Source organism: Sus scrofa, chromosome 14 (genome assembly GCF_000003025.6).
Source record: "Sus scrofa isolate TJ Tabasco breed Duroc chromosome 14, Sscrofa11.1, whole genome shotgun sequence".
In the NCBI taxonomy this organism is placed as follows: Eukaryota; Metazoa; Chordata; class Mammalia; order Artiodactyla; family Suidae; genus Sus; species Sus scrofa.
Window position 1 is genome coordinate 106,669,880 of NC_010456.5, and position 25,352 is coordinate 106,695,231.

At 37.6% G+C, this 25,352-nt stretch overlaps 1 protein-coding gene across 1 annotated transcript in view; it reads left to right on the forward strand.

The window, feature by feature from the left end:
* CYP2C42 (cytochrome P450 C42) overlaps positions 1-25,352 on the forward strand; it is a 35,365-nt gene that overhangs the window by 3,435 nt on the left and 6,578 nt on the right. Inside the window, exons 4-7 of the mRNA NM_001167835.1 lie at positions 1,941-2,101; positions 3,339-3,515; positions 5,954-6,095; positions 9,067-9,254. Coding sequence (NP_001161307.1) covers positions 1,941-2,101; positions 3,339-3,515; positions 5,954-6,095; positions 9,067-9,254 — 668 coding nt within the window. The remainder of the gene's footprint in view (positions 1-1,940; positions 2,102-3,338; positions 3,516-5,953; positions 6,096-9,066; positions 9,255-25,352) is intronic.

The window sequence follows — 25,352 nt, forward strand, 5'->3', positions numbered from 1 at the left end:
GGTATTTTTCTATCTCTTTCTGACTTACTTCACTTAGTATGAGAATCTCTATTTGCATCTATGTTGCTGCAAATGGCATTATTTCATTCTTTATGGCTGAATAGTATCTGTACCACATCTTCTTAATCCATTCATCTACTAATATACATTTAGGTCATTTCCATGCCTTGGCTGCCTACACAGGACTACTTTAAAAACTATCAGCATGAATTATTTCATGTTACACAGTACCTAACATTGTTTTACACATTTTTAGAAAGCATATGCTATAGCATAATTCTGTAAAATACACAAATACCAGTTTATAAAATGATTCACTTAACTAGATTTCATCTATTATTAATAACTCTTTGCCCTGTGTTCCCTAACCATAAGCTGACCCTGTTCTTAGATTTGCTTATCTTTTCCCCCACTCTGTACTGGGTTTTAAGTAAGAACTTTTATGGTAGTTATTATTGACCTATGAAATTCTTCTCCCAAAGACTCTAATTTTCAGCTTGCATCCAAATTTCCCTGTTTTTTAATTCACTCTTCCAAATGTAGTGAAAGGAAAGATAAAAAATTAGATATTACCTATGAATCACAAATCACATAAAGGCCTCAAGGTTTCCATAATAACTCTCCATTCCTCTAGTTAAATTAAAACTTTTTCTAAAAGCTGAGAGCCCTGAGAAGTTCAATGGCATTGGGAGAGGTAACTCAGCAGGTTTCCTATACTTTATCATTTCTTCACATTAGTTTTTATTCAAGTTATCCTTAATTACGTCTGTAGACATGAAATAGGGGGCTTTATATCCATCAAGTTATTTGACTAGTTGTAGGTCATTTGACTAAAATTTTATTTCATACTTTTTCCCCACCAAAAACAAAACCATTCCTCTAATTTCTCTACCTGTTTTCTGTAGAGAGCAATATAAAAGAAATCCACAAAAGGGCAAACCAATTAAATTTAATGTTTGATTGGAGATGATGGGTACTTCCTAGAGAAGGAAATTCTTGCCCCATAATGAAATGAAGAAATGTAAGAACTCCATTTATCAATTAAACTTTATGTTTGTCCTACCTGTGACTTAAGTTTGAGACAAAATTCATCATTTTACTTTTATGCAATCAAATCTTTCATTTTTGTTCATTCATGTTAGCTTTTCTTCTCATACAACATGGGTAGCTTATTATTTTTTACATTTATTCCTTTCATCTGAATTTACTCATAATTTCTTGCTCTTTAGGGTTTCTCTCTGATTTCCTACACACGGATCCTTTAATTATTCATTATACATAAAAAGTTTCCAGGTTTCCAGGTCACTGTCTTCTTTCTTCCTCTATCAGTGCTTTGTAGACACATGTAATTCTGTGCTAATAACTTGAATTATTAGGTCTTAATAAAAAGAAGGCTATACCATGAGTTATTGGGGTATTTAAAAAAGAGATGAGGGGTGGAGTTTGTTTGTTTATTTATTTATTTATTTATTGGCCTTTTAGGGCCATACCTATGGCAAATGGAGGTTCCCAGGATAGGGATCCAATCAGAGCTACAGCTGCCAACCTATGCCACAGCCACAGCAAAGCCAGATCCAGGCTGTATCTGCAACATACACCACAGCTCTCGGCAATGCCAGATCCTTAACCCACTGAGCAAGGCCAGGGATCAAACCCACAACCTCATGGTTCCTAGTTGGATTCATTTCTGCTACACCATGATGGGAACTCCAGGGTGGAGTATTTTAAAAATAATTTATTTAACTAGCTAGGATGTAATGGTCAACTCAAGTTTAAAGGAAAAGTAATATGTTGATTTAATGCATGCTGAAATTTTTCTAAGGGAATTTCTAGATAGATATTGCTTTAAAGTTTCTAAAGTTACCATTACCTGCTAAAACAAAGACAAAACTTCTATATGTGTATTTTAACACTTTTTAAAAATGTTTCCTATTCTTTAGCCTCACCCTGTGATCCCACTTTTATCCTGGACTGTGCTCCCTGCAATGTGATCTGCTCCATTATTTTCCAAAATCGTTTTGATTATACAGATCAGGATTTTCTTACCTTGTTGGAAAAATTCCATGAAAACCTCAATATTCTGAGCTCTCCATGGATCCAGGTGAGGCCAAGATCCTTTCTTCCTGAGGTCTAATCTATGCTCTTTTCTCTGATAAGTTAAATGTTCTATATGGACCAAGCTGTGAAGTGAATGTGTAAAAGCAAAAATCCTGTTCAGAGTTTAGCATCAGTGAGTGGATATATGCAAAAAATAGCCAAGCCCTTTATTCTACATACAAGAAAACTAATGCCTAAATGTAGAGCTGGAATTGGAGCCAAATGGCTCCCTGTCCAATAGTTTGTCCACAAAAGTCTGTTTCCAAAGCCCAGTTTCCATGAAGTACTTTAGTAACTGCCAAAAACATGGCTATAGCAATCAAGATACATCTAAGCCCTTTTTGAAAATCTTTTGTTACCTATAATGGTTGATATCCAATCAACACTTAATGACTTCTTCATCACATTACTTGGCAGAACTATCCTAATTTAGAATATCAAGGAAGGAGAATGTTTGGGACCACAGATGCTGCCAGGAAACACTGACCAGAGTAGAGCTGTTTGATTCTTCAGCTAGTATCCTAACTGACAACTAAGTGGGTTAGGGATGACCAGTCATTGAGTTATGTTATATTAACCATTAGTATACATCACAGTTTTACCTTGTGCTGAGCTGGCATACCCTGCATTCTGTATAAAAGACAACTGTGTAATCTTATAGCAAATACTTAACTGCTCTTCTGCACCATTACTTGATCCATAAAATGTTCAATTGGATTTCATAGTATCTTCAAGCCCCAGGTGGTTCCAAGATACTGATTCTATTTCTGAGGCTGCTTGATAGAAGAAGAAGCAGTAGGAACTAGCTTTGTGTTCTAGATCAGATTGCCCATACTCCCTTAACCTCTATTATTATCCACAAAATATGAATCATAGGAATTCATGCCATCCTATATCAGGTCTGTAGGAAAAAGTTGTTTCCTTTCCAGAAAACTGTTATAAATATTTTGTATAATTGTATATAAAAAACAATTCCAGAAATTTGTTATAAATATGCTTTTGTACTGCAAAAACCATATGTGATGCAGGAGATGATTATCAACTTTGATCCTCTCAAATCTTTCTCCCTCAAATTTTTCTATCAGCATAGAGAATTACTTTATATGTACAGTAAAAAGTTCCTTCTCAAGAATGAGGGTATTTTTTAATTCTTTGTAGCTCCAGTATCTAACCAAAGCTTGACATATGGTGTATATATCTTCAATAAATGATTTCTTGGTAAATATTGTTTTTTCTTTTAGGTCTGTAATAACTTCCCTGCTCTCATTGATTATTCTCCAGGAATTCATAACAAATTACTTAAAAATATTGCTTATTTGAAAAGTTATGTTTTGAAGAAAGTAAAAGAACACCAAGAATCACTGGACATTAACAATCCTCGGGACTTCATTGACTGTTTCCTGATCAAAATGGAACAGGTACAATTTTGACTACTTGTGATTTTGTGGTTCATTAATTCTATAGTTATTAAGGATGTTTCAATGGTCAGGCAAGATATGCTTGACAAGCACTTTAAGCACCTGTTGTGTGCATGCATCTGTACTAAGCATAACGGAAGACGTGAAACTGTATTGTTAAGCAACTAGACTACAAAGACCATATTCTTTAGGTACTACCTGAGAAGTAGAATGCATATTTCAGGTGAAACAATTACATACAAGTTAGAAAATATTAAATGGTATGCCATAATATGAAGATGAACATGATTCTTTTACACAGTGTATGCAATATGAACTAAAATAAGATAGAGTAACTGAAATAACTCACTCTTAGCAGTAGAAAGAAGAAAACAATTATGATAAATAAAATACCATAAAGGAATATGGTACACTATGAAACATATGAACATTATGGGACTCTCACAAAGAGAAGCAAGATAAAGAGACAGGAAAAAATCCTTGAAAAATAATAGCTGAAAACTTCTCAAGTTTAATAAAAGATATGAATCTACAAATTCAAGCAGTTCAACATACCCTGAGAAAATAAATTCAAAGATATTCATACTGAGACACATTGTAATCAGTCAAAAGCCAAAGACTAAAAGAGAAATGTGAAAACAGAAAAGAGAGAAGCAACTCATCATATACAAGAAATCCTTGATAATGTTAACATCCAATTTCTTATCTGAAACAATGCAGATAATAAACCAGCTATAATGGAAAAAAATCATTAAATAAAAAAGAAAGAATGCAGACAAGAAGGCAGCGTGGTAGTTCAAAGGGCTAATTTTTTAAACTGCCTATCAAAAATTCTAGATGCAGTGAAACTATCCTTCAAAAATGAAAACATTCAGACATTCTTAAATAACATAAGCTAAGGGAGTTTTATTGCTAGAAGATCTGCCCTAAGAAATGCTGGGTAGAGTCCTTTAGGCTGAAATGAAAGGGCATTAGGCATTAAATCAAGATCATATTAAGATATAAAGCTCCCTGATAAGGATAATCATATAGGTAAATATGAAAGCTAAAATTATCTTGTTTTGTTCCTACACTTGTTTCATTGGCCAAGTTGTCTATTGCCTCCTTTGAAAGATGCTAGTGACCAGTTCCATTTTGTTTTGTGAATCCATTCTTTTTCTATAATACTTTTTTTTGTTTTTTTTTTTTTTAGGGCAGTACCTGCAGTATATGGAAGTTCCCAGGTTAGGGGTCAAATCAGAGCTACAGCTGCTGGCCTACACCATGGCCACAGCAACACAGGATCTGAGCCGCATCTGTGACCTACCCCACAGCTCACAGCAACACCAGATCCTTAACCCAATGAGCAAGGCCAGGGATTGAACCCACATCCTCACAGATCCTAGTTGGGTTTGTTAACCACTGAGCCACAACAGGAACTCCTCTATAATCCATTTTTTAAGGTACTGCCATATTAATGTTTGCAACTTTTTTTCATCATGATAAGTCAATAGGCAATACTGATGTCCATATAAATTCTCTATCAGAAGAAGAAAATTGTAGGCATTGATTCAGACTTATGAGACCTTTCATGATATGACCCTAGTTTGCCTATTTCTATCAACTATGGTTATGTTTGTCTACAAATAAGAGAAAACCCAGTTAGCAATAGATTTACCATGGGAGTTCCTGTTGTGGCTCAGCAGTAACCACCCCGACTAGTATCCATGAGGATGTAGGTTCAATACCTACCTTGCTCAGTGGGCTAAGTAACTGGCATTGGCATGAGCTGTGGTATAGGTCACAGATGCGGCTCAGATCCTGAATTGCTGTGGCTGTGACTTAGGCCGGCAGCTGCAGCTCTGATTCGACCCCTAGCCTGGGAACTTCCATATGCCCCACATGCAGCCCTAAAAAGAAAAAAGAAAAAAAAAAAAGAGCTTTAACAAATAGTGGGTTTATTTATCTCACATATAATTAATCTTGTAGTGAGCCAGTCTAGAGATAGTAGAGTAGCCCTGAAGCTTCACAGTCAGGTGTCTTCCATTTTCCCCCACTATATTTATTACACAGTCTTCATCTTCATGCTTCTCTCTCCATATCTCAAGATGACATTCATTACACCTCCACCTGTGTTTGAGTAAGTGGAAAGGAGAAGCTTTTCCAACACATAGTTCCTTATATCTCATGGGCAAGAATTATGTTGTGTGATCCATGTAGCTACAAGACATTGGGAAAATGGAATTTTTAGGAAAGCAAGGGGTGCAAGAGTAGGAAATGTAGATTGGGTCAACTATTCCACGGTCTCTGCCAAACAGTGCAGTAGTTTTTTTTCCAAATATTGCATCTCCAGTTCTAAATTTGCTTAACTTTATAATGGCCTCGGTTATTTTGGATTCCTTGTAATTAAATAAACTGGCAAACTAATTTGTCAAATAATGGCATTAAATTGTTCCTAGGAAAAGCACAATCAACAGTCTGAATATACAATTGAAAACTTGATAGCCACTGTATCTGATATGTTTTCTGCTGGTACAGAGACAACAAGCACCACCATGAGATATGGACTCCTGCTTCTACTGAAGCACCCAGAGGTCACAGGTATGACCACATATGGGGGTGGAGGCAGAACAGATTTCAGAACAGAATTTGACAAAACACCACTATTGTTAGAGAAGCTTCATTATTTAAATTTGTATACTATCAACTGCAATTTGTTGATATCTGATGAAGAGATAAAATGAGACAACTTTGGACAACAGGAAAGGATGAATAGAGAAATGAAGATGGTGTGGGCAGTAAAACAGCTGCAGTAAATAGCTATTGCCCCCAAATAGCTATGGGAGGCAATTTGTAGCAGGCACAGTAACTATGAATTGATTAAGATCACATACAGATTATTTTTTTAAGAAGAAGTCACTTTGAATGGTAGGCATGTTCCTACAGAAATTTACCCAATTCTGAAAATGCTCTATTGCTGGAGTAGGACAAATGAACACTGTCTTTATTGAAATGGAAATGGAAATTCTAAGATTTAAATGAGGTGGCCTGGGAAAATTACTGTAGTCTGGTAAGTATTCTAAAAGGTTACATTCAGAAGACATGTATTGCTATTTAGGCAGAATATATGCCAAAAGGAACATATTTTTCCAGAAGTCTGAGTCCAGAAAAATAGGTTGCCAAAATAAGAATTTCTCTTTGGGTCAGGAATTTTATCTTTTATAGAAAACTGTATTTTGGAAGTTTACCTTTAAATGATGCATAGCACATTAGCCACATACATTATCTTTTCCAGTGTCAGGATCCTAATGAAATGACTAAAAACTAGGTACAAATGAGAATTAGTCCTTTTAAAATAGAAGTACAGGAAATAGCCAACAAGTCCTCAACAAATTTCTGAAACACAGCAACTGAAAAGTGATAATTAAGTCAGCAGAGAGGATGACGCTGTAATCTCAGTGTCAGAAGGGGAAAGAGAAAGATTTATCAAGGCAGAAAAGCTAATTTTCACCCCCACTATCCTCATAAGTTTCACTATTTGGAAGAATCAAATTTAATACGAGGGAGAGGGAGAACAGTTTGAAAAGGAGTTTCTCCCTACCCAGGTCCCCTCCACAACCTCTGATAAACAGGCAACTGATTGCCCTCGGCAGGAAGACAGAGGTTTAAAAGGCTCTACACTCAGGAACATTACATAGTGACAGAGAGTGAGGCATAGGGCTGAAAAGGAAGATGAGGTAAGAGTTCATTTACTGCATTGTGACACTCCCAGCCTCTTTTATCACCCTGCTTCCTAAAATTCAGTAGCCAGAGGAGAGACCTCCATGTTGCACCTCACAGAAATTCTCTTGAAGTATCCAGCACATGAATAAAATTAAAATATCCACACACAGGCACAGGATCATGGAATTTCATAACACCAGGATTAAAGGGAAAAAAAATCACAAAAACATTATGAGAGATAAATCTGGTCATATAGAAGGATTAGTCTTCAGAACAGCATGAAAATTTTCAATGACAACTATCATCTTCTGCATGAATACCAAAGAGTGTATTTTCAGATCTGCACATTCTGAAAAATTTACCCTCTCTTTCCCTTCCTCCGAAAGATACTGGAGGATGTGTTCCACCGAAATGACTAAAACCTAGTCAGAGGAAGTGGTGGACTCCAGGAATCATGAGACCTCATGAAGGAGAATGGGATGGTCAGGCAGAATGGGCACCATGCCTAGAAAACACCTGTTTCTAAGTGGACTAGGTGGATAAAGCAGGTTTGAGGGGAGACACCAAGAACAAGAGAGAAGTGATTGGTGTGAGGTTTCCCAATAATTATTAGGTGTTTCAAACATCTACCTGGCATTTGAAATAACTCTAAACTTGTGTGTGTGTGTGTGTATATATATGTGTGTGTGTGTATACATATATATGTGTGTGTGTGTGTATATATATATATATACGTGTGTGTGTGTGTGTGTGTGTGTATATATATATATATATATATAGAACATTACTAATTGAAATAAAGAGATGAGTTAAATCCAAGAAAGTACAACATACAAAACAAAATCATAGTTGTTTAACTAGGGAATAGTGTTAACATAGAGCGATGTAAGCAATGAATTGGTATAACCCTCAATTATGATATAAATACACTCTGGAAAACTGAGTGAGAGGAAGTGTGTGTGTATCAGTTTCAGTTTGAGTATATGTCTACATGTGTTTTTATGGGATGGCTGTGTAGATACCTTCATCTCTCATACCAGGAATTCACAAGATATTGTCTAGAAATAGAAAAATCAAGAAACAGGCTAAAAGAGATATAAAGTTATTTAGAAATGTGAACATAAATTTCAGAAGAAATGTCTAGAATGGTTAAAAACGAGTGCTTTGGGGGAGTTGGGATGAAGAAAGTATCATTATAAATTGCACCCTTGAACACAAAAACACATACAAATTCATACATAGAGATCTGTTCGTAGAATTCAGTTTTTATTTTTTATTTTCTGTCTTTTTCTTAGGGCCACACCCACGGCGTATGGAGGTTCCGAGGCTAGGGGTCAAATCAGAGCTACAGCTGCTGGCCTCCACCACAGCCACAGCAATGCCAGATCCTTAACCCACTGAGTGAGGCCAGGAATCAAATCTGCATCCTCATGGATACTAGTCAGATTTGTTTCCGCTAAGCCACAACGGGAACTCCCAGAATTCATTTTTTAAAACACCACATATTACTTTAATGTAAAATTAATGTTTGATTCCTGTTTTTCTTCAGTAAGTGTTGATTTTTTGTTATTTACTGTTTATATTTTGACACATTTCATCATTTCTGTTTATATTAATTATGCTATATATGCTAATATATAGCAATATACAGATTTACTTAAATGCCTGTCTTACAGGAGAGTTATATGTACCTATATTAGAGTAATGCCCTGTCTAGATGTACTTCTGGGCATGTAATTTATGTCCTTAATTATGCTGGAGCACTTTCATAATGCTTCAGGTAACCCTAAATTGCTACGGTGAGTGTCCTTTTTCTCCTTTTTCATCCATCTTTCTTGTGTCCTATCAGCTAAGGTCCAGGAAGAGATTGACCGTGTGATTGGCAGGCACCGGAGTGCCTGCATGCAGGACAGGAGCCACATGCCCTACACAGATGCTGTGGTACACGAGATCCAGAGATACATTGACCTGGTCCCCACCAACCTGCCCCATGCTGTGACTTGTGACATTAAATTCAGAAACTACCTCATCCCCAAGGTAAGATGTGTTTTCCACCCGACCTCAGCACTCTTGACGTTTCTAAGGGTATGGTTCCAATCCGCTACCAATACAACATGAGAGAAGTGTAAAAATCATATGTGTGGCAGCCATATGGATTTTGTGTTGTTTCCAGTTTGCAGCGATAAAACTTTATAAGTTTTGATGACCGGCAGTGTAAGTGTTCCAAATTTGTTGTGCTTCTTTAGCATTGTGTTGTTCACTCTTTGCAATTTACACTTCCAGATAAATTTTAGTATCAATTTATCAATTTCCCCAAAAGTTCTAGTGGGATTTTTATCAGTCTGACATTAAATATATAGATCAATTTGGATCATGATATGTCGAATTTTTTAAATTTATGAATATGGTACATTCTCCCCATTTAATTTGACTTTTTTTAGTAATGCCTTGTTTATTCATTGCAATGGCTTATACATATTTTGTTATATATTTCTTATGTCATTAACACTGTGATATTATAATTGTATAGCTTTTTAAGTGCATTTTCTATTCCTTTGTATCTGGTACATGGAAGTATAATTAACTTTATTACTTTGATGTCCTTATTTCCATCAATGTTACTGAATTGACTAATCATTGTCAGTAATTTGTGTATCATTTCATTTAGAATTTCAGTGTACACAATTCTGTTGTCTGGTTTAATATTTTTTATGTCTTATTTTCCAGTTCTCACAACTTTAATTCCTCTTCTTGCATTATTTTACTAGGATGTCCAGGATGGTAAATAGAACTGGTAATAGTGAGCCTCCTTGTTTTATTTTTGACTTCCAGGAGGAGATGGAAGTTTAACATCTCACTATTAAACATGATGCCTTATGTATATTTTCTAAATATTTTCATCAGATTATAAAAGATACCCCTCTTATTTTCATATGGTTATGTGAGTAACAAACGTGTATACAATTATATTAAATGCACTCTCTCCATTCACTGATATAACCGTATAGATTGGCTTCTCTTTCTCCATGAAATAAATATATAATAAGGCTAGTACAAACACAAACTAGATTTGATTTGCCACATTTTGTTCAGGACTTTTTAATTCATTTTGTAAGAGAGACTGGTCCTCAGTTTTTCTTTTTCAAAACTTTCTTGTCATATTTCTGATATTAAGGATATGCTGACCTCATAAAGTTAGGTCAGAGATATTATTAAAACAAAATATAGTTGGGAGAGTTCCCATTGTGGCTCAGCAGGTTACAAACCCAACTAGTACCCATGAGGACTCATATTAGATCCCTGGCCTCACTCAGTGGGCTGGAGATCTGGCATTGCTATGAGCTGAGGTATAGGTTGCAGATCCTGGCATTGCTGTGGTGCTGCTTTGAGGTAAGCCAGCAGCTGCAGCTCTGATTCAACCCCTAGCCTGGGAATTTCCATGTGCCAAGGTGTGGCCCTGAAAAGCAAAAAAAAAAAAAAAAAATGTAGTTGGATCTATTTTGATTGCCTTCTCCCCTACTCCCTGCTCACCTTCTTCTTGCATATACTTAGTGTGTTTTTTGGAATGCCTACTAATTTTTGGTTAAATACAAGATATACTACAGGAAAAAAAAAAAATACAGCATCTAAATGATGTTTATCTTCTTCCAGAAGGGGTACATCACTGTCCAACCAGGCAGATAGAATGATGTAACACTTCCTGTCCCCATTCAGAACTGAACACGAACACAGTCTAAAATTGACTATAGATTTCTGCCTAATTCTCTGAGGTTATCCTACCTTTGTTTTTCTTTTTTTTTTTTTACTTTTTAAATTATATTTGATTTACAATATTCTGTCAATTTAGGCTGTACAGCAAAGTGAGCCAGTCATATATATAAATATTCGTTGTTTTTCTCACATTATTCTCCTCCATGTACCATCACAAGTGATTAGATATAGTTCCCTGTGCTATCCTGCTGGATCTCATTGCTTATCCACTCCAAATGCAATGGTTTGCATCTACTAACCCCAAACTTCCAGTCCATCCCACTCCTTCCCCCCTCTCCCTTCAGCAACCACAAATTTGTTTTCCATGTGCATGAGTTTTTTTTCTGTAGATAGGTTCATTTGTGCCATATATTAGATTCCAGATATAAGTGATATCATATGGTATTTGTCTTTCTTCCTCTGACTTATTTGACTTAGTATGAAAGTCTCTAGTTCCATGTTGCTGCAAATGGCATTATTTTGTTCTTTTATGGCTGGGTAGTATTCCATTGTGTACATGTACCACATCTTCTTAATCCATTCACCTGTCAATGAACATTTAGGTTGTTTCCATGTCTTGGCTATTGTGAATAGTGCTGCAATGAACATAGTGGTGTATGTATCTATTTCAGTGTTAAGTTTTGTCCAGATTTTTGCCCAGGAGTGGGATTGCTGGGTCATATTGTAGTTCCATATTTAGTTTTCTGAGGTACCTCCATACTGTTTTCCATAGTGGCTTTACCAATTCAGATTCCCACCAACACTGAAGGAGGGTACCCTTTTCTCACACCCTCTCTAGCACTTGTTATTTCTTGATTTGCTAATGATGACCATTTTGACAGGTGTTAGGTGGTACTCACTGTAGTTTTGATTTGCATTTCTCTAATAATCAGTGATGTTGAGCATTTTTTCATGTGCCTACTGGCCCTCTGTATGTCTTCTTTATCGAAATGTCTATTCAGGTCTTCTGCCCATTTTTCAATTGGGTTGTTGGGTTTGTTTGTTTTTTGTTGTTGTTGTGTTTTTTTTGTTTGTTTGTTTTTGCTATTGAGTTGTATGAGTTGTTTGTATATTTTGGAGATTAAGCCCTTGCTAGTTACATCTTTTGAAACTATTTCCTCCCATTCTGTAGGTTTTTTTATGGTTTCCATTGCTGTGCAAAAACCTGTAGGTTTCATTAAGTCCCATTGGTTTATTTTTGTTTTTATTTCTATTGCCTTGGAAGACTAACCTAAGAAAACTTTGTGAGGTTGATGTCAGAGAATGTTTTGCCTATTTTCTCTTCCGGGATTTTTATGGTGTCTTATGTTTAAGTCTTTAAGCCATTTTGAGGGGTTTTTTTTTTTGCGCATGGCGCAAGGGTGTGTTCTAGTTTCATTGATTTACATGCAGCTGTCCAAACTGCCCAGCACCACAGAATGAAGAGATTGTCTTTTTTCCATTTTATATTCTTGCCTCCTTTGTCAATGATTAATTGACTGTAGGTGCCTGGGTTTATTTCTGCAGTCTCTTTTCTGCTGCTTCGGTCTGTATGTCTGTGTTGGTACAAGTACCACACTCTCTTGATTACTCTAGCTCTGTAACACTGTCTGAAGTCTGGGAGAGTTATGCCTCCTGCTTGGTTTTTGTTCCCCAGGATTGCTTTGGCAATTCTGAGTCTTTTATGGTTCCATATAAATTTTTGGATTATTTGCTCTAGTTCTATGGAAAATGTCATGGGTAATTTGAAAAGATTGCATTGAGTCTATAGATTGCTTTGGGTAGTATGGAAATTTTAATGATATTAATTCATCCAATCCAGGAGCACGGAATATCTTTCTACTTCTTTGAATTCTCTTTAATTTCCTTGATTAATGTTTTAGAGTTCTCAGCATATAAGTCTTTCACCTCCTTGGTCAGGTTTATTTGTAAGTATTTAATTTGGGGGGTGAAATTTAAAAGGGTATTGCATTTTATATTCCACTTTAATATTTCATTGTTATTATACAGCAATGGAACCTATTTCTTTTTTTTTTTTTTTTTTTTTTTTTTGTCTTTTTACCATTTCTGGGGCCGCTCTCATGGCATATGGAGGTTCCCAGGCTAGGGGTCGAATCGGAGCTGCAGCCACTGGCCTATGCCAGAGTCACAGCAACGCAGGATCTGAGCCGCGTCTGCAACCTACACCACAGCTCACGGCAACGCCAGATCGTTAACCCACTGAGCAAGGCCAGGGACCGAACCTGCAACCTCATGGTTCCCAGTCGGATTCGTTAACCACTGCGCCACAACAGGAACTCCCCTTCTCCTTTTCTTAATTCATTGAACAGTTTGACTGATTTTTGTGTAGAGACCTTACGGTTTTCTGTGTAGTGTATTATGTTATCTGCATAGAGTGACAGTATTAGTTCTTCTCTTCTAATTTGGATACCTTTCATTTCTTTTGTCTGTCTGATTGCTGTGGCTAGGATTTGCAATACTACATTGAGTAAAAGTGGAGAGTGGGCATCCTTGTTTTGTTCCAGATTTTAGTAGGAAGGCTTTCAGCTTTTCTCCATTGAATATTATATTGGCTGTGGGATTGTCATAAACGGCTTTAAGATATGTTCCCTCTAGACCCACTTTGGTAAGAGTTTTTATCATGAATGTATGTTGGATTTTGTCAAATATTTTTTCTGCATCTATTAAGATGATCATGTGGTTTTTGGCTTTTCTTTTTTTAACGTGGTGTATGACATTGATTGATGTGCATATGCTGAACCATCCTTGTGAATTTGGGATGAATCCCACTTGGTTGTGGTGTATGGTCTTTTTTATATGTTGTTAGATTTGGTTGGTTAAATTTTTATTGAGATTGGAATCTAATATCCAGCACAAATGAACATCTCCTCAGAAAAGAAAATCATGGACTTGGAGAAGAGACTTGTGGCTGCCTGATGGGAGGGGGAGGGAATGGGAGGGATTGGGAGATTGGGCTTATCAGACACAACTTAGAATAGATTTACAAGGAGATCCTGCTGAATAGCATTGAGAACTATGTCTAGATACTCATGTTGCAACAGAACAAAGGGTGGGGGGAAAATGTAATTGTAATGTATACATGTAAGGATAACCTGACCCCCTTGCTGTACAGTGGGAAAATAAAAAAAAAAAAATTTTATTGAGAATTTTTGTGTCTATATTCATCAAAGATATTGGCCTATAATTTTCTTTTTTGGTAGTGTCTCTGTCTGGTTTTAGTATTAGGTTGAGGGTGGCTTCATAGAATATCTTTGCGAGTGTTCCTTCTTCAACCATTTGGAAAAATTTAAGAAGAATGGGCATAAGTTCTTCTTTGTATGTTTGGTAGAATTTGCCTGTGAAGCCACATGTCCTGGACATTGTTTGTAGGAGTGTTTTTATTTTTTTTTATTTTTTGCTTTTTAGGGCCACACCTGTGGCACATAGCAGTTCCCAGGCTAGGGGTTGAATTGGAGCTACAGCTGCTGGCCACAGCCACAGCCACAACAATGCCAGATCTGAGCCACATCTGCGACCTACACCATAGCTCATGGCAATGTAGGATTCTTAACCCATTGAGCAAGGCCAGGGTTGAACCTGCAACCTCATGGTTCCTAGTCAGATTGGTTTCTGCTGCACCACAATGGGAACTCCAAGGAGTGTTTCTATAACATATTCAATTTAATTTCTAGTGGTAGGTCTGTTCAGTTGATCTATTTATTCTTGATTCAGTTTTGGAGGGTTGCGTGTCTCCAGAAAGTTGTCCATTTCTTCTAGGTTGTCAAATTTGTTGGCATAGAATTGCTCATAGTATTCTCTTATGGTTTTTTGCACTTATGCAGTATCCATTGAGATTTCTCCTTTTTCATTTCTTATTTTGTTTATTTGAAGTCTTTTTCTCTTCTTGGTGAGTCTGGCCAGAGGTTTGTCAGTTTTATTTACCCTTTGAAAGAACCAGCTCTTGGTTTTATTGATTTTTTCTTTTTTTTTTTAAACTTTTAGTGACTTCCTCTCAGATCTTTATGATCTCCTTGCTTCTGCTGACTTTAGGTGTTGTTTGTTCTTTTTCTAATTCTTTTAGGTGGTGGGCTAAGTTGTTTGAGATTTTTCTTCTTTTTGAAGAAGGCCTGTATCACTATGAACTTGCCTCTATGAACTGCTTTTGCGGTGTCACGTAGATTTTGAATGGTTGTGTTTTCATTATCATTTGTCTTGAGGTATTTTTTTTTTTTTTGTCTTTTGTCTTTTTTTGTTGTTGTTGTTGTTGTTGCTATTTCATGGGCTGCTCCCGCGGCATATGGAGGTTCCAAGGCTAGGGGTTGAATTGGAGCTGCAGCCACCGGCCTACGCCAGGGCCACAGCAACGCGGGATCCGAGCTGCGTCTGCAACCTACACCACAGCTCACGGCAACGCCGGATCCTTAACCCACTGAGCAAGGCCAGGAACCAAACCCGCAACCTCATGGTTCCTAGTCGGATTCGTTAACCACTGCGCCACGACGGGGACTCCTGTCTTGAGGTATTTTTTAATTTCACTTTTGATTTCCTCCTTGATTGGTTTTTTAGTAGCCATGCTGTTTAGTCACCACATAGTCAGTTTTTTTCTCTTTTCTTTTCCTGTGATTGATTTCTAGTTACCTGCCATTGTGGTCAGAGAAGATACTTGAGATAATTTCTGTATTCTTACATTTGTTGAGGTTATTTTTGTGCCTCAGTATGTAGACAATCCTTGAGAATGTTCCATGTTCCATGTTCTTACTTGAAAAGAAAGTATATTCTGATTTTTTTGGGTGTAATGCCAGAAAATGTCAATTAAGTCTAACTTTTGTATGGTGTGATTTAGGATTTCTGTTGCCTTATTGATTTTCTGTCTAGTGGATCTGTCCATTGATGTGAGTCGGGTGTTAATATCTCCTAGTATTTTTGTATTCCCATCAATTTGTCCTATTATGTCAGTATTGTATGTATCTGGGTGCTTCTATATTAGGGGCATATATATTGATGATTATAATATCCCTTTTTTTTTTTTTTTTTTTTTTTTTTTTTTACCTTTTCTAGGGCCACGGCACATGGAGGTTCCCAGGCTAGGGGTTGAATCGGAGCTGTAGCCACCAGCCTACACCACAGCAACAGGGGATCCGAGCCGTGTCTACAACCTACACCACAGCTCACGGCAACACCAGATCCCCAACCCACTGAGCAAGGCCAGGGATCGAACCTGCAACCTCATGGTTCCTAGTCGGATTCGTCAACCAGTGCGCCACGACGGGAGCTCCAATATCCTCTTCCTGAATTAACCATTGAATAGTGTCCTTCTTTGTCTTTCTTTATGGCCTTCATTTTAAAGTCTATTTTGTCTGATATGATATTGCAACTCCCACTTTCCTGTATTTTCCATTCATATGAAATATCTTTTCCCATGCCCTGCCCTAAAGTGAGTCACTAGTAGGCAGCATATTGTAGGCTCTTGTTTTTTCATCCAGTTTGCCATTCTATGTCTTTGGATTGGAGCCTTCAGTCCATTGATATTTAAGATAATTATTAATAAATATGTATTTATTACCATTTTAAACCTTGTTTTCCAGTTGATTCTATGTTTCTCCTTTGTTCCTTTCTTTTTTTGTTCTTGTTGGATGATTCCCTTTCATGCTATGTCTTCATTTTACTTTTTGTGAATGTAGTGTTTGGTTTTGATTTGTGGATGCCCTTTTTTTCAAGTATGTTATCCCCTTCCTATATCTGCCTTCTTTAGCCTGATAGTACTTTTTGTGAATGTAGTGTTTGGTTTTGGTTTGTGGATGCCCTTTTTTTCAAGTATGTTATCCCCTTCCTATATCTGCCTTCTTTAGCCTGATAGTCATACAGGCTCAAACACATTCTTAAAAAAAAAAAAAAAGGGTCTAGATTTTTTTTTTACTTTCCTTCCCCACATTTTATGATTTTGATGTCCTTTTTGAACACCTTCATGTTTATCCTTTTGCTGTTCTTTGTGTTTATTGTTGCTTTTACAATAGGTTTTTCCTTTTAGATCTGTATACTGGCTTATTTAAGTGATTCCTTTCCAATTGTGATTTTCTCCATCCCGTTTCTACTTTTTTTATTTAGAGGCAACCTTTCAGTATTTCTTTTAAAATTAGTTTAGTGTTGCTGTACTCTTTTAGTTTTTGTTTATTGAAGAAATTCTTTATTTCTCCTTCTATTTTAAATGATACTCTTGCTGGGTAGAGTATTCTAGGCTGCAGATTTTTCCCTTTTAGAGATTTGACTATATCTTGCCACTCTCTTCTGGCCTATAGTGTTTCTGTAAAGAAATGGAGTTCCTGTCGTGGTGCAGTGGTTAACGAATCCGACTAGGAACCATGAGGTTGCGGGTTCGGTCCCTGCCCTTGCTCAGTGGGTTAACGATCCGGTGTTGCCATGAGCTGTGGTGTAGGTCGCAGACGCAGCTCGGATCCCGCGTTGCTGTGGCCCTGGCGTAGGCCGGTGGCTGCAGCTCCAATTCAACCCCTAGCCTGGGAACCTCCATATGCCACAGGAGTGGCCCAAAGAAATAGCAAAAAGACAAAAAAAAAAAAAAGAAATCAGCTAATAGCCTTGGGGGGGGGACTAATAATTAACTCTTTGTTTTTCTCTTGCTGACTTTAGAATTCTCTCTTTTATCTTCACCTTTTGCCATTTTTATTATAATATGACTTCATGCAGGCCTGTTTGGGTTCAACTTGTTTGGGGCCCTCTGTTCTTCCTGAATCTTGCTATTTCCTTTAAGCATGGAAAGTTTTCAGCCATAATTTCTTCAAATATATTTTCAATCCCCTTTCCTTGTTCTTCTCCTTCTGGAATCCCTATTATGCCTAGATTGGCTTGCTTTTATGTTATCCCATAGATCTCTTATATTGCTTTCATGTGTTTTCATTTGGTTTTCTGTCTGCTGTCCTGATTGGGTGATTTCTAGTATTCTATCTTCCAAGTCACTAATTCATTCCTCTGCATTATTTCTTCTTTTCTTCAATGACTTTAACTCAGCTTTGCATCTCTGCAAATGAATTTTCTAGTTTATCTTGGCTCCTCCTTATATGTTCTAGTTCCTTTCTAAAATAATCTGCATTACTCTTCATAACTGCTAATTCCTTCTGTCTCTTCACTATCTCCTTTTGAGCTCAGTGTCTGTTAGATTGCAGAGGTCTGTTTCATTGTTTGCTCCTTCAGGGGGAATTCTCCTATTTTAACAGGGAATGGTTCCTGGGCTTCTTCATTTTGCTTCTATTTTTCTAATTCTGTGAGTTAATGGAAAATTACTCATGTAGTCTTGCAGGGCTACTTACATGCGCAGACCCCTGGGTATTTTGTGAGGGCTTACTATTTATTTTTGGCATGAGGGCTGCTTTTGGTTTGGATGCTTGCTGTCTCTGTCCTCAATGTATGCAGGCTATTATCCCCTTTATAGGATGCTGCATGTGTTTCCAGGGAGACGGAAAGAATGGGCTGGGCTAGTAGCCAGTGCCTGGTTATGGCAAGGACCCACAGGAAGATGGTGCAGGATTCTCTTGGTTGCAAGGCCCTGGGAAGTGGCACTTCCCTTCAGGCAGGGGTAGGTGGTACCTAGAGCATTTGGCAGTGGCAGCAGCAGGGCTTGTAGGAGTGAAGGCAACAATGGGTGGTGCTTGGTTGCAGTGCCCTCCTCTGCACTGATCCCTGAGGTAACTGGGGATGCATGTGGTGTCTGCTCATGGACAGGGCAGGGCACACCGACCTCTGGAGTCTGAGATGACTGCAGTGGTTTGCCCCCGCCACTGGTATACCATGCAAGAGGCACCCAATCACCCGTAGCCCATGCAAGAGGTGCCTTTCCACCTGTAGCCCCACCCTCCAAGAGTCCATGGGTGCACACAGAAAGATATTCCTATGACATTCTACCCCTCTTCCTCTTTCCTTCCCCAACAATGGCACCTTGCTCCTCCTGTGGGTCCAGGCTTCCTTCTGGGTTCCCTTGGCTATGGTGCTCTGCTCTCTAGCCCCTCAGACTGTCTCCACGCAGCCATCCCTAGTCCCCTCCCCAGAAATGACCTCTGGAGCCTAAGTCTCAATGCCTAGCCACCTTCTGAGAATCTCAGGCTGTGGTGTCCTGGGAAGTGGTACCATGGTCTGTATGGCTGTCTCTCTGCTTTGCCCTCCTCAGTCCACCTGCTGTGCTTTTCTCTGAGACTTTGATCAAAGAAAAAGTCTTGGCTCATCTCCTCATCAAGTGGCTTCCCAGGGTGTGAGTTCCTTTCCTTTTTCACAGCTCTCTCTCAGGAGTGCTAGTCCTATCCTGATTCCTTTTCTCTCTTTTTTGCCCTTTGCTCTACCTAGTTATGTGGAGGGTTTCTGGCCCCTTTTGGAGGGTTAAGGCATTCTGCCTGCATTCAGTAGATGTTCTGTGCAAACTGTGCTACATGTAGGTAGGTTTTTTTTTTTATGTGTTTGTGGGAGAACTTGAGTGCAATGTCTAACTCCTCCACCATCTCAATCCCACCTCCTATCCTACCTTTGGAATATCTAGACTAATTTTTATCTTAGCTACTTTCCAGTGCCTTCTAATACAGAGTTTCTGTATTTTAATCTTCCAGTGGTATGCTATAAGCTACTTGAAATTATCACACATTACTATTAAAAATAAGATAACCAAAAAATTCTACTTTCATGGAAAAAAAGTATTTGGAGTTTGTTAAGGTTCCAATGACTATCACCATCTTCTAGGCAAGAGGAAATTGAGAACTTTAATCAAGAGCTATACACCTTGTCCCAGTCAACTTGAAGGGTTAGGACTTCAAGTTCTCTTTTTTCACCAAGAGATACAATCAGGAAAATAATTTTCTTTGTTAATAACAGGATCTGAGGATAGTAATCATATATTAATTATAAAACAACCAGGAAAAGATTTGTTTTTCATATTGAAAGCCAAAGGGAAGAATGAATGAAATTTGGTTCTCCCCATATAATTGACTAAATGGGAATCATGGACTAATAACTCACACAGGGACTGCCAGCCCTACTTCAGCTCATCAGCTTTGAAGACCTGCTTTAGGGTGCTCTGCATCTGCTGAGCACACTTAAATCCTTCTGCATGCCTGCTCATTATGTGCCTCTTGTCTTTGAGCCTAGATAACCCAGAGACCAAGATAATGACTCACCCTTTTCTAAGACCATCTAGTAAAGAAATACAAAACAGTGGATGGTTCAGAATAAGACCATCTAGTAAAGGAATACAAAACAGTGGGTGGTTCATTCTACCCTCTTGCCAATCAGATAAATGATTTCTTCCTCCACAGGATGTAGCCACTAAGTGGTGATAATGAGTTGTAACAGGAGTTAGTAAATCTTTTCCTCTAATCGCCTAGCTTGTAATTATTTTAGGCTTTGTGGGCCATAATGTCTCCATAGTTGCTTCTCTCTTCTTCCACTATAGCATGAAATAAGTTACAGACCATGTGCAATCCAACAAGTATGGCTGTATTCCAGCACTTATGAACACCAAAACTTAAATTTCATGTAATAATTTAAGTGCCACAAAATATTATTCTTTTGAATTTTTCAATTTTTTACTGTTTTTTTATTACTCAAATGAATTTATCACATCTGTAGTTGTATAATGATCGTAACATTCCAGTTTCACAGGATTTCCATCCCACAGCCCAAGCACATCCCCCCAACCCCCAAACTGTCTCCTCTGGAGACCATAAGTTTTTCAATGTCTGTGAGTCAGCATCTGTTCTGCAAAGAAGTTCCGTCTGTCCTTTTTTCAGATTCCACATGTCGGTGAAAGCATTTGATGTTGGTGTCTCATTGTATGGCTGACTTCACTTAGCATGATAATTTCTAGGTCCATCCATCTTGCTTAAAATGCTGGCATTTTGTTCCTTTTAAGGGCTGAGTAATACTGCATTGTGTATATGTACCACATATTTTTGATCCACTCCTCTGTTAATGGACATTGAGGTTATTTCCATGTCTTGGCTATTGTAAATAGTGCTGCAATGAACATCAGAGTACATGTGTCTTTGAGCATCGTGGTTTTCTCTGGATAGATGCCCAGGAGTGGGATTACTGGATCAAATGGTAGTTCTATTTTGAGTGTTCTGATGCATCTCCATACTGTTTTCCACAGTGATTGCACCAATTTACAATCCCACCAACAGTGTACTAGGGTTCCTTTTTCTCCACACCTTCTCCAGCACTTATTGTTTGTAGACTTTTGGATGATGGCCATTCTGGCTGGTGTAAGGTGCTACCTCAGAGTGGTTTTGATATTTATCTCTCTAATAATGAGTGATGTTGAACATCTTTTCATGTGTTTTTTGGACATCTGCATGTCTTCTTTGGAGAACTGTCTGTTTAGATCTTCTGCCTATTTTTTGATGGGGCTGTAGGTGTGTGGGTTTAATTCTGGGCTTTCTATCCTGTTCCACTGATCCATCTTTCTGTCCTTGTGCCAGTACCATATGGTTTTGATGACTGTTGCTTTGTAGTATAGTCTGAAGTCCTGGAGCCTGATTCCTCCAGCTCCATTTTTGTTTTTCAGGATGTCTTTGGCTATTCTGCGTCTTTTGTGCTTCCAAACAAACTTTAAAATATTTTGTTGGAGGTATGTGGAAAATGTCCTTGGTAATTTGAAAGGAATTGCATTGAATCTGTAGATTGCCTTAGGTAGTATAGTCATTTTGATAATATTAACTCTTTCAATCCACAAGCATGGTATATCTTTCCATCTATTTGTGTCATCTTTGATTTCGTTCATCAGTGTCTTATAGTTTTCAGAGTACAGGTCTTTTGTCTCTTTAAGTATGTTTACTCCTAGGTATATTACTCTTTTGGATGCTGTGGTAAACGGAATTGCTTCCCTAATTTCTCTTTCTGATTTTTCATTGTTAATGTGTAGAAATGCCATCAATTTCTGTGTATTAATTTTGTATCCTACGAATTTGCCAATTTCATGGATGAGCTCTAACAGTTTTCTGGTAGAGTCTTTAGGATTCTCTAGGTATAGTATCATGTCATCTACAAATAGTGACAGTTTTACTTCTTCCTTTCCAATTCGGATTCCTTTTATTTCTTTTACTTCTTTGATTGCTGTGGCTAGGACTTCCAGAACTGTGTTGAAGAGTAGTGGTGAGAGCGGACATCCTTGTCTTGTTCCTGATCTCAGCAGGAATTTTTTCAGCTTTGCACCATTGAGAATGATGTTTGCTGTGGGTTTGTCATATATGGCCTTTATCATGTTGAGGTAGGTTCCTGTTATGCCCACTTTCTGAAGGGTTTTTACCAGAAATGGGTGTTGGATTTTGTCAAAGGCTTTTTCCGTGTCTATTGAGAGGATCATATGGTTTTTATTCTTCAGTTTGTTAATGTGGTATATCACACTGATGGATTTGCGGATATTGGAGAACGCTTGCATCCCTGGGATAAATCCCACTTGATCATGATGTACAATCCTGTTAATGTATTATTGGATTCAGATTGCTAGTATTTTGTTGAGGATTTTTGCATCGATGTTCATCAGTGATATTGGCCTGTAGTTTTCTTTTTTTGTGGAGTCTTTGTCTGGTTTTGGTACCAGGGTGACGGTGGCCTCATAGAATGAGTTTGGGAGTATCCCTTCCTCTGCAATTTTTTGGAATAGTTTCAGAAGGATAGGTGTTAGCTCTTCCCTAAATGTTTGATAGAATTTGCCTGTGAAGCCATCTGGTCCTGGACTCTTGATTGTTGGAAGTTTTTTAATCACAGTTTCGATTTCAGCTCTTGTGATGGGTCCATTCATTTTTTCTATTTCGTCTTGGTTTAGTCTTGGAAGATTGTACTTTTCTAAGAATTTTTCCATTTCTTCTAGGTTTTCCATTTTATTGGCGTATAGTTGCATATAGTAGTCTCTTATGATCCTTTGTATTTCTGTGATGTCCATTGTTACTTCTCCTTTTTCATTTCTAATTTTATTGATTTGAGTCCTCTCTCTTTTTTGCTTGATAAGTCTGGCTAGGGGTTTATCAATTTTGTTGATCTTTTCAAAGAACCAGCTTTTCGTTTCATTGATCTTGACTATGCTTTTCTTTGTTTCTATTTCATTGATTTCTGCTGTGATCTTTATGATTTCTTTCCTTCTACTCTCTTTAGGTCTTGTCTGTTCTCTCTCTAGCTGCTTTAGCTGTCAAGTTAGCTTGTTTATTTGAGCTTTTTGTTTCCTGAGGTGGGCTTGTACTGATATAAACTTTCCTCTTAGAATGGCTTTTGCTGCATCCCATAGATTTTGGAGTGTCATATCTTTGTTGTCATTTGATGCTAGGTATTTTTTCATTTCCTCTTTGATTTCTTCAGTGACCCATTGGTAGTTCGGTAGCATGTTGTTGAGTCTCCACATGTTTGTGTTTTTTGCAGTTTTTTTCTTGTTGTTGATTTCCAGTCATATAGCATTGTGGTCGGAAAAGATGGTTGATACGATTTCAATTTTCTTAAAGTTACCAAGGTTGGATTTGTAGCCCAGGATGTGATCCATCTTAGAGAATGTTCCATGGGCACTTGAGAAGAATGTGTATTCTGTTGCTTTTGGATGGAATGTGCTATAAATATCTATTAAGTCCATCTGGTTTAATGCATCATTCAGGACCTGTGTTTCCTTATTGATTTTATGTCTAGTTGATCTGTCCATTGCTGTAATTGGGGTGTTAATGTCCCCCACTATTATTGTGTTATTGTTGATTTGTCCTTTTAAGGTTGTTAGCAGTTGCCTTATATATTGTGGTGAACCTATGTTGGGTGCATAGATATTTAAATTATTATATCTTCTTCCTGGATTGATCCTTTGATCATTATGTAATGACCTTCTTTATTGCTTAAAAGAGTCTTCATTTTAGAGTCTATTTTGTCAGATATGAGTATTGCTACTCCAGCTTTCTTTTGATTCCTGTTTGCATGAAATATTTTCTTCCATCCTCTCATTTTCAATTTGTATGTGTCCCTAGAAGTGAAGTGGGTCTTTTGAAGACAACATATATGTGAGTCTTGTTTTGGTATCCATTCAGCCATTCTATGACTTTTGGTTGGGGCGTTTAGTCCATTAACACCTAAGGTAATTATTGATATGTATGATCTTATTGCCATCTTATTAATTGCTTTGGATTTGTTTTTGCTGCTCTTTTTTCTTTCCTTTCTTTCTTGTTCTCTCCTCTTGTGGTCTGATGACTATGTTTAGTGTTGTATTTGAATTGATCTTTCTTGTGTATTAATTGTAGATTTTTGGTTTGCAGCTATTCCAAAGTTTTGATATGAGTCTATGTGTATATGAGATTGTTTCAAGTTGTTGTTCTCTTAATTGCAAGTGCATTTCCAGTGTCCTGCATTTATACCCTCCTCTTCTCATGATTTCTGATTTTGGTGGCATAATTGTGTGTGGATGATTGTGTATCCTTACTGTATATAAACCTTTACTGGTGAGCCTTGTCATTTGTGGTGTTTTTATTTCTGGTTGCGGCCTTTTCTTTTCTGCCTAGAGAAGGTCCTTTAGTATTTGTTGTAAAGCTGGTTCCGTGTTGCTAAATTCTCTCAACTTTTTCTTATCTGTGAAGGTTTTGATTTCTCCTTCAAATCTGAATGAGAGCCTTGCTGGGTAGAGTAATCTTGGTTGGAGGTTTTTTCCTTTCATCACGTTAAGTATATCATGCCACTCCCTTCTGGCCTGCAGAGTTTCTGCTGAAAAATCTGCTAATAACCTTATTGGGGTTCCCTTGCATGTTATTTGTTTCTTTTCCCTAGCTGCTTTCAAGATTTTCTCTTTGTCTTTAATTTTGGTCAGTTTGATTAATATGTGTCTCAGTGTATTCCTCCTTGGGTTTATTTTATACAGTACTCGTGCTTCCTGGATTTGAGTGAGTGATTCCTTTCCCATGTTAGGGAAGTTTTTGGCTACTATCTGTTGGAATATTTTTTCTGTCTCCTTCTCTCTCTCTTCTCCTTCTGGCACCCCTATAATATGGATGTTGGTGCATTTAACATTGTCCCAGAGTTCTCTGAGACTCTCTTCATTTGTTTTCAATCTTTTTTCTCTTTTCTGTTCTGCACCCATAATTTCTACTAATCTGTCCTCTGCCTCGCTTATTCGTTCTTCTGCCTCCTGTATTCTGCTGTTAGCTGCTTCTAATAAGTTTTTTATTTCAGTTATTGTATTTTGCATCTCTTCTTGTTTAAGTTTTATATCTTGTATCTCTTTGCTCAGTGTTCTCTGTAAGTTATCCATCTTTGCCTCCAGTTTATTCCCAATGTCTTGCATCATCTTCAGCATCAACAATCTAAAGTCTTTTTCCTGAAGGCTGAAAATCTCCTCATTGCTTAGCTGATTTTCTGGGGGTTTTCCTTTCTCCCTCATCTGAGTTATAGTTCTCT